The sequence below is a fragment of the Hemiscyllium ocellatum genome, chromosome 7 (assembly GCF_020745735.1).
Source record: "Hemiscyllium ocellatum isolate sHemOce1 chromosome 7, sHemOce1.pat.X.cur, whole genome shotgun sequence".
NCBI lineage: Eukaryota > Metazoa > Chordata > Chondrichthyes > Orectolobiformes > Hemiscylliidae > Hemiscyllium > Hemiscyllium ocellatum.
This window is the reverse complement of record NC_083407.1, coordinates 87,690,124-87,700,404: the sequence shown is the minus strand read 5'-3', so window position 1 is coordinate 87,700,404 and position 10,281 is coordinate 87,690,124. Positions and strand designations below refer to the sequence as shown.

General features: G+C 55.6%; 1 protein-coding gene across 1 annotated transcript in view; it reads left to right on the top strand.

The window, feature by feature from the left end:
* The first annotated feature begins 224 nt into the window (after positions 1-224).
* The window catches only part of vps16 (VPS16 core subunit of CORVET and HOPS complexes), a 52,500-nt gene continuing 42,443 nt past the window's right edge, over positions 225-10,281 (top strand). The window contains exons 1-5 of the mRNA XM_060828029.1: positions 225-346; positions 8,280-8,365; positions 8,490-8,587; positions 9,192-9,320; positions 10,127-10,271. Of these exons, the coding sequence (XP_060684012.1) occupies positions 297-346; positions 8,280-8,365; positions 8,490-8,587; positions 9,192-9,320; positions 10,127-10,271 (508 nt within the window). The 5' untranslated portion in view covers positions 225-296. The remainder of the gene's footprint in view (positions 347-8,279; positions 8,366-8,489; positions 8,588-9,191; positions 9,321-10,126; positions 10,272-10,281) is intronic.

Sequence of the window (10,281 nt, the reverse complement as noted above, 5' to 3'; positions counted from 1 at the left end):
TCAGATCTGGGTTCAAGGCCTACCTTCTCTGACTTTTAAAAAAATTAATGTGTGTGTGTTTTTGAGGGGGGAGAAATAAAATCCAGGCAACAATTTGGTTTAATCTGGATTAAACTCTCACTCTTACTGAGTGAGGTTGTTGTAGACTCTGGGAGCAGGTTGGGTTGAAGTGGGTGTGTTACTGTCAGTGACTGACAGGTGGCGCAGTGTGTGCGACTCGCGGAGCGGGGAGACGGCGCTGACGGGCGGCGGCGGCGCTCAGAGCCGAGACCGGGACAGGGCCCCGAGCCGGAGACATGGCGTTCGTCACCGCCAACTGGAATCCCCTCGGGGATGTGTTTTACAGGTGAGTGTCAGGGGGAGCGGGTGGGTCCGCCCAGCGGCGACGGATACATCCCGTGGCTAGTAATTTAATATAAACCGGACCGGGCCTTGTCTCTGCCCCACCCCCCGCTCGCCCGAAAATATCCCTCCACAACTCACACCCCCCCCCCCCAACACCCCCCTGCCCCCCTCCCCAACATCCCCCTGTCCCCCCCTCCCCAACACCCCCTGTCCCCCCCTCCCCAACACCCCCCTGTCCCCCCCAATACCCCCCTGTACCCCCCCAATACCCCCCTGTACCCCCTCCCCAACACCCCCTGTCACCCCCAACACCCCCCTGTCCCCCCAACACCCCCCTGTTCCCCCCCCAACACCCCCCTGTCCCCCCCCTCCCCAACACCCCCCTGTCCCCCCCTCCCCAACACCCCCCGCTCCCCTCCCCAACATCCCCCTGTCCCACCCCCACCCCAACACCCCCCTGTCCCCCCCCTCCCCAACACCCCCCTGTCCCCCCAACACCCCCCTGTCCCCCCCCCTGGCCTCCCCAACACCCCCTTGTCCCCCCCCTCCCCAACACCCCCTTGTCCCCCCCCTCCCCAACACCCCCTTGTCCCCCCCCCTCCCCAACACCCCCTTGTCCCCCCCTCCCCAACACCCCCCAATACCCCCCTGTACCCCCTCCCCAACACCCTCTGTCCCCCCTCCCCAACACCCCCTTGTCCCCCCCTCCCCAACACCCCTCTGTCCCCCCCCCTCCCCAACACCCCCTTGTCCCCCCCTCCCCAACACCCCCCAATACCCCCCTGTACCCCCTCCCCAACACCCTCTGTCCCCCCTCCCCAACACCCCCTTGTCCCCCCCTCCCCAACACCCCTCTGTCCCCCCCCCTCCCCAACACCCCTCTGTCCCCCCCCCTCCCCAACACCCCTCTGTCCCCCCCCCCCCAACACCCCCTTGGCCTCCCCAACACCCCCTTGTCCCCCCCCCTCCCCAACACCCCCTTGTCCCCCCCCTCCCCAACACCCCCCTGTCCCCCCCAATACCCCCCTGTACCCCCTCCCCAACACCCCTCTGTCCCCCCTCCCCAACACCCCCTTGGCCTCCCCAACACCCCCTTGTCCCCCCCCTCCCCAACACCCCTCTGTCCCCCCCCCTCCACACCCCCTTGGCCTCCCCAACACCCCCTTGTCCCCCCCAACACCCCCTTGTCCCCCCCTCCCCCACCAACACCCCCTTGTCCCCCCCTCCCCCACCAACACCCCCTTGTCCCCCCCCTCGTCCCCCCTTGTCCCCCCCTCCCCCCCTTGTCCCCCCCTCCCCCCCCTTGTCCCCCCCTTGTCCCCCCCTCCCCCCCCAACACCCCCTTGTCCCCCCCTCCCCCCCCCAACACCCCCTTGTCCCCCCCTCCCGCCCCAACACCCCCTTGTCCCCCCCTCCCCCCCCAACACCCCCTTGTCCCCCCCTCCCCCCCAACACCCCCTTGTCCCCCCCTCCCCCCCAACACCCCCTCCCCCCCAACACCCCCTCCCCCCCAACACCCCCTCCCCCCCCAACACCCCCTTGTCCCCCCCTCCCCCCCCAACACCCCCTTGTCCCCCCCTCCCCCCCCAACACCCCCTTGTCCCCCCCTCCGCCCCCCAACACCCCCTTGTCCCCCCCTCCGCCCCCAACATCCCCTTGTCCCCCCACACCTCCCCAACATCACCTTGGCCACCCCACCTCCCCAACACCCCCTTGCCCCCCCCCACCCCCCCAACACCCCCTTGCCCCCCCACCTCCCAAAAACCCCCTTGCCCCCTCCCCCTCGTCCCTCCCCTCCCCTCCCCTCGTCCCTCCCCTCCCCTCCCCCGTTCCGCCCCCACCTCCCACCCCACCCCCTCCCCCTCCACCCCCCACCCCCTCCCCCTCCACCCCCCACCCCCCGTCCCCTCCCCTCCACCCACCCCCTCCCCTCCAAACCCTCCCCCTCCACCCCCTCCCCTCCACCCCCCCACCCCACCCCCCCTCCACCCCCTCCCCCCCACCCCACCCCCCCACTCCACCCCCCCACCCCACCCCCCCACTCCACCCCCCCACTCCACCCCCCACCCCCCCACTCCACCCCCCCTCCACCCCCCTCCCCCCTCCCCCCTCCACCCCCTCCCCACCCCCCCACTCCACCCCCTCCCCCACCCCCCCACTCCACCCCCCCTCCACCCCCCCACTCCACCCCCCCTCCACCCCCCTCCCCCCTCCACCCCCTCCCCCACTCCACACCCCCCTACCCCCTCCCCCAGCCCCCACCCCCTCCCCCTCCACCCGTCCCCTCCCCTCCACCCACCCCGTCCCCTCCAACCCCTCCCCCCCCCCCCCACCCCCTCCCCCCCACCCCCTCCACCCCCTCCACCCCCTCCACCCCCTCCCCTCCACCCCCCCACCCCCCCACCCCCCCACTCCCCCACTCCCCCACCCCCCCACTCCACCCCCCCCACCCCCCCCACTCCACACCCCCCACCCCCCCCACTCCATCCCCCACCCCCTCCCCTCCACCCCCCCACTCCACCCCCCCACTACCCCCACTCCACACCCCCCTCCACCCCCCTCCACCCCCTCCCCCCCTCCCCCCTCCACCCCCTCCCCCACTCCACACCTCCCTACCCCCTCCCCCAGCACCCCTACCCCCTCCCCCCAGCCCCCCCCCCTCCCCCCCCCCAGCCCCCCCTCCCCTAGCCCCCCTCCCCCACCCCCCCTCCCCGTCCCCCCCTCCCCCCGTTTCCCCCCTCCCCCCGTTTCCCCCCTCCCCGTTCTCCCCGTTCCCCCCCTCCCCGTTCCCCCCTCCCCGTTCCCCCCCTCCCCGTTCCCCCCCTCCCCGTTCCCCCCCTCCCCGTTCCCCCCCTCCCCGTTCCCCCCCTCCCCGTTCCCCCCTCCCCGTTTCCCCCCCCCCCCCGTTTCCCCCCCGTTCCCCCTCCCCCCGTTCCCCCTCCCCCCGTTCCCCCCCTCCCCCTGTTCCCCCCTCCCCCTGTTCCCCCCCTCCCCCGTTCCCCCCCTCCCCCGTTCCCCCCCCTCCCCCTGTTCCCCCCCTCCCCGTTCCCCCCCCTCCCCGTTCCCCCCCCTCCCCGTTCCCCCCCCTCCCCGTTCCCCCCCTCCCCGTTTCCCCCCGTTCCCCCCTCCCCGTTCCCCCCTCCCCGTTCCCCCCCTCCCCGTTCCCCCCCTCCCCGTTCCCCCCCTCCCCGTTCCCCCCCTCCCCGTTCCCCCTGTCCCCCCGTCCCCCCTCCCCCTGTTCCCCCCGCTCCCCTTGTTCCCCCCCCGCTCCCCTTGTTCCCCCCCCGCTCCCCTTGTTCCCCCCCGCTCCCCCTGTTCCCCCCCGCTCCCCCTGTTCCCCCCCGCTCCCCCTGCTCCCCCCCCGCTCCCCCTGTTCCCCCCCCGCTCCCCCTGTTCCCCCCCCGCTCCCCCTGTTCCCCCCCTCCCCCTGTTCCCCCCCGCTCCCCCTGTTCCCCCCCCCGCTCCCCCTGTTCCCCCCCGCTCCCCCTGTCCTCCCCCCTCCCCCGCTCCCCCTGTCCTCCCCCTCCCCCGCTCCCCCTGTCCTCCCCCTCCCCCGCTCCCCCTGTCCTCCCCCTCCCCCGCTCCCCCTGTCCTCCCCTCCCCCGCTCCCCCTGTCCTCCCCTCCCCCGCTCCCCCTGTCCTCCCCTCCCCCGCTTCCCCTGTCCTCTCCTCCCCAACCCCCCCCTTGTCCCCCCTCCCCAACACCCCCTTGTCCCCACTCCCCAACACCCCCTTGTCCTCCACACCTCCCCAACATCGCCTTGTCCCCCCCACCTCCCCAACATCCCCTTGCCCCCCCCACCTCCCCAACACCCCCTTGCCCCCCCCACCTCCCCAACACCCCCTTGTCCACCCCAACACCCCCTTGCCCCCCCAACACCCCCTTGCCCCCCCAACACCCCCGCCTCCCCAACACCCCCTTGCCACCCCCACCTCCCCAAAACCCCCTTGCCCCCTCACCTCCCCAACACCCCCTTGCCCCCTCACCTCCCCAACACCCCCTTGTCCCTCACCTCCCCAACACCCCCTTGTCCGTCCCCCTCCCCCTCCCCTCGTCCCCCTCCCCCTCCCCTCGTCCCCCTCCCCCTCCCCTCGTCCCCCCTCCCCTCCCCTCGTCCCCCTCCCCCCTCCCCTCCCCTCCCCTCGTCCCCCCCTCCCCTCGTCCCCCCCTCCCCTACCCCCCTCGTCCCCCTCCCCCTCCCCCCTCGTTCCCCCCTCCCCTCCCCCCTCGTTCCCCCCTCCCCCTCGTTCCCCCCTCCCCTCCCCCCTCGTTCCCCCCTCCACCCCCTCCCCCTCCCCCCTCCACCCCTTCCCCCATCCCCTCCCCCTCCCCCCCTCCCCCAACACCCACCCCGTCCCCTCCCCCAACATGCCCCCGTCCCTTCCCCCAACACTCCCCCAATACGCCCCCTTCCCCGACCCTCCCTCCCCTTCCCCGATCCACCCTCCCAGTCCCCTCCCCCAACACGACCCCGTCCCCTCCGCCAACACCCACCCCCCATCCCCTCCGCCAACGCCCCCACAAGCCCGTCCCCTGCCCCAACAGCCTCGTCCCCCCGTCCCCTGCCTCAACAACCCCCCCCACCCGTCCCCTCCACCAACACCCCCCTTCCCCGTCCCCTCCCCCGGCACCCCTTCCCTGGCTTCCCTGTCCCCTCCCTGATGCCCATTCCCCGTCCCCTTCTTGCCCCTCGGAGATATTGTCACAATTTGGGAAAAATCAATTGGATCAGAGGCAAATGAACCTTTACGTGACATATAATGTTTAGTGTAATATCTTGGCAAGTACGAGAATGTGGAGCTTAGTACCAAAGAGCAGAAGAGGCAATATAATAGTTCTTTATTGCTCTCTGAGCCTGAGTTGACTGTGTTCATCTCTTGGGTCTGTTTGGTAGGTTTCTGACATCTATGAGTGCAATGGATATCAGAAGAGACTTCGGGATTTAGGTGCATAAGACTTTAAAATGTCAGAAATAGGTGTAAAAATAATTTTTTAAAAAACAAATGGAATGTTGATCTTTATTTGTTACGATACTTCTGTTAATTAAACCAAACACCCAGAAAAGTTCACCTTGCCTTGTAATCTGTTGAAAAAAAGACTGACAGAGAACTCCCAAATTCCACTATTTAAAGAAAATAATTTCAATTTATTCTTTAACTCTAAAAGTGAACGTTAAACAACAACTACTCCCAACTCTAATCCCCCTTCTCTTAATTGTTTATAATCTGCCTCCAACTCTATAACAATACACTGTTCCAATAAAACACTTATTAAAATTAGATAAACTTAATTTCTAAACCATACAGCGGCTGTTGTTGTCAGTATCTTTCTTTCTGCTGAAGATCTCCTTTGGTCGTTGTCTTCCTTTTACTGTGAATATATTTCATATGAAAAGGTACTTTTGATAGAGAATGTTTCAAATAGCATTTGTCTATCTGACTTTCAAACTGCCTGCCTTTTTTATACCCTGAACATCGGATCGTCTCATAGTCATAGAGATGTACAGCACGGAAACAGACCCTTTGGTACAACTCGTCCATGCTGACCAGATTTCCCAACCCAATTTAGTCCTACCTGCCAGCACCCAGCCCATATCCCTCCAAACCCCTCCTATTCATGTATCCATCCAGATGCCTTTTCAAAGTTGCAATTGTACTCACCTCCACCACTTTCTCTGGCAGCCCATCCCGTACACGTACCACCCTTGGTGTGAAAAGGTTGCCTCTTAGTTCTAAATGTAGGTTTGTTGAGCTGGAGGTTCATTTCCAGACATTTCGTCATCCTACTAGGTAACATCTTCAGTGGGCCTCAGGCGAAGCACTGCTGATAATTCCTGCTTTCTATTTTTAGGTTTGCGTTGGTGATGTCATTTCCTGTGGTGAAGTCACTTCCTTTTTCTCAGGGGGTGGAAGGTGGGGTCTAACTCAATGTGTTCGTTGATAGAATTCCTGTTAGAAAGCCATACTTCGAGGAATTCTCATGCGTGTCTTTGTTTGGCTTGTCCTAGAATGGATGTGTTGTCCCAGTCAAAATATACAGGCAACAAGCGAAACTAATGTCATTTACGAAATACCATGCAAGGATTGTAACAAACACTGCATTGGACAAACAGGCAAAAAACTAGTCACAAAAAGACATAATCCTCTCTCACTCGTATCCTTACATACAAATGAGGAAGGACATCATTTCAACTGCATACCAAATACTTCACTATCTATCTACTTGTGACTCCACATTCAAGGAGCTATGAACCTGCACTCCAAGATCTCTTTGTTCAGCAAGTCCTGCTAAGATTTGCATTCCCAAAATGCAGCACCTCACATTTATCTAAATTAAACTTCATCTGCCATCCTGAGCCCATTGACCCATCTGATCAAGAGCCTGTTGTACTCTGAGGTAACCTTCTTTGCTGTCAACTGCACCTCCAATTTTGGTGTCATCTGCAAGCTTACTAACTATACTTCTTATGCTCACATCCAAATTATTTACATAAATGACAAAAAGTAGTGGACCCAGCACCGATCCTTGTGGCACTCCACTGGTCACAGTCCTCCAGTCTGAAAAACAACCCTCCACCACCACCTTCTGTCTTCTACCTTTGAGCCAGTTCCATATCCAAATGGCTAGTTCGTCATGTATTCCGTGAGATTCAATCTTGCTAACCGGTCTCCCATGGGGAACCTTGTCGATTGCCTTACTGAAGTGCACATGGATCACATCTATTGCTCTGCCCTCATCAATCCTCTTTGTTACTTCTTCAAAATCTCAGTGTTGGTAAAAACAATAAATTCAAATTTGACTGGGTTTTAGTATCCTGGGCCATAATTTAAACTGGTTAATTTGAAGTGTTTTCAAAACAGCCACCAACTCAAGTATCTATTTCACAGCCAAATGTTACATATTTTCAATATTCCAGTACACTCTGGGACTGCTAGTTATTCATATGACAAGTGCTTGTAAGCTCTCAGTGCAAGTAAACATTCACTCTCTCTTAAAGGTACAGTACATGCCTTCAACTTCATAACTATATATAGAGAACTGCAATACAAGGATGCAAAAGATTATACAAAATCCTGGTTAGATGCCTCGTGAAGTATGGTGAGCAGATCTGGGCACCACATCTTGGGAAGGAAGGGTTAACTTTTTGTTTAATCTGTTCTTCTAATCAACCTGTTCAGAGATTATATTACACACCTCTGAATCCTGTCTGGGGTAGGAATGCTACCACTATGCCACAGGTTTCACTTGGGAAGGATATTTTGGCCTTTCACCATTGGATTTGTGACAGATGATGGTAGACAAATGACAAGCAAAAGTTGTGATTCAGTGGTGCTGTAATGAGGGAGAGGTACACATTTTCACCATGTCTCATGTCTCGACAGTTTCATTGCAACATAGTCGCTAACCATCATGATCTACAAAATATAGAGAGACCCTTATTAGCTAAAGAAAATGCCAGGGAATAATCAGTTTTTTTTTCTTTTTGTTCATTCAGAGGGTATGGGCATGGATATCTGTGCCAGCCTTATTGCCCATCCCTAATTGCCCAGAGGACAGTTGCTGTGGGTCAGAGATGATGGTAGGCCAGATCAGATAAGGATGGCTGTTGCCTTCCCAAAAGGATGTTCGTGAACTAGATTGGTTTTTCCTGACATTCAATAATGATTTCACAGTTTTATTTAGACTTTTAATTCCAGATTTTTATTCAATTCAAGTTCCACCATCTGCCATTAGTTGGATCTCTGGATTAATAGTCTAGTGATAATATGACTAGATCATCATTTAATTGAACCATTGCCATACACAGAGTACCTGTATAGAAAAGGAAATTGACAGATTAGCCTGAGTATGTAAATCTTTGCTATTTCATCACTTAATACTTCATTTAGACTTTTTAGTTTGGTAATTATACATTTTTGCTCTCTCTGAAAAGGAAATTTAACCTGTATTCTGATTGGAAGATGAAAGAAGACCTCAGTAACTGTTTAATTGCAGCTGCACCATATGCTGGTCCAATAGGTAAGATATTCCATGATTATTAATTTTTTTTACTACTTTTCCAGTATTAGAAGTGCAATGTTGCTAGAAGAAAAGTTAGACATGACCAGTGGTAATATGAAATGGTGATTCATGTCTATTGCAGCTTTAATGATCAATGGATCACACAAAGAAAGATCTCCAAGTTTACGACCTATAATGGAAATCTACTCTTCATCAGGAAATCGGATTGTTTCCTTGCCAGTAAGTTTGATTTTTCTGTTATATCTTGTTTCGCCAACTTGAAGTGCAATGGGCAAAGAATTGGCAAATACTGTCGATGAAAAAAACTAAAATAAAAATTGAAATGCTATAATTAGGACTGGCAGCATCTTAAGAAGATGGACAGTTAGCATTTCAAGTCCAAGGACTGATCTTCAAAATGACAAGAGTAGCTCACGTGATGATCTAAATCTTGCTGAAATAATCTTTCCAAAAACAAAATGTGCACATTAGAAATATTAGTTGCAGCTTAATACAAGTCGAGAGTGAGGTAGGTATTGCTCGATACCTTTATTTATAAGTTACTAATTAGGTCAGCCTCGCCACAAATTTGAGGAAACACTTGATCTCTTAACTGACTATGAGTGCCCATCTTCTTTCTGCAATGTTGTATGCACTAAAGTTGAGTAGTTGTATAAAAACAAATAACCAGTGAATGTTGTTGATGGATAGGTACAGCAAAACATTTACACTGGCCAAGGTGACCTTGTACCTCGATTTATGTTCTTTTGTTTGTGTAGTAAAGCTAACGTATAAATTTGAAATGAATAATGCTTTCACTTTCTGTATTTTTTCATCCCTACAGTGGAAAAGTGGTCAGGTGGTTCACATTGGGTGGACTACCAATGAGGATTTACTCTGTATACAAGACGATGGAACTGTTCTCATCCATGATATTTTTGGCACATTTAAGAGGCACTTCAGCATGGGAAATGTGAGTTTATTTCAAAAGTTATACTGTACAAATAAGACCTTCCTGTAGAAGAATTTGCAATTTGGCTGGTTTACCTATGTCGTGGAGTGTACTTGATACTCATGAAGCTCTACTTCATGATGACGCAACAACACTTTTAAAAAATGAGAAAAGAAAGTTGATTGGGAGATTGATTATCCCCTTTTGGAAAATATCATCCTGGCAGTTAATACATTTCAGATAAGCTCTCTGAGAAATGTTATTCCAGTGGCTGGAAAGATCTCATCACTCTCTTCAAGAAAAAGTAGGACATCTTCACAGTATCTGCACTAAATTTTAACCCTCAGTTGAAAACATGACAGAGATTTAAGAATATTTTAAATTACTGTGAAATGTTGCCATGGTCTCAGGTATATGAAAGCTTTAAACCAAGCAACTTTCTGCAATCTGACTGGCTTGATGGTGATAGGTTTTGGTAAATTATTCATACACCAACCATTATTTCCCCTGTCATGAGCACAATACATTGTTTTTAACGCATGATCTTTGGTTAAAATTTCAAAGAGTTTTTATAATGAATGAAAACGTCGAGATATATTAGTTGAAAATAACTTCTGTTCTCTGTTTGCACGGATATAGCATTTAAGTATCTTTCTCTATTGCACAGCTTGTCTCCCTGAAGCTAATAGTCATTGCTGCCTTTGCCAAAGAACTTAGTGCTGTCCTTCCAGTGTGAGCTCCAAAATGAGTTTTATTGTTGAGTTGACTTGCATGTCACAGGTCTGCTAGCTTAGTAATGTAATTAACTTTTTGCCTCCATTTTGAAGGAAGTGTTACAGAACCGAGTTGTGGATGCCAAGGTGTTCCCCACTGCTTATGGCTCAGGAGTTGTTATATTAACTGGTGCTTTTAGATTCACACTTGCCACAAATATAGACGACCTCAAACTCCGGCGATTTCCTGAAGTTCCAGGTAAATATTC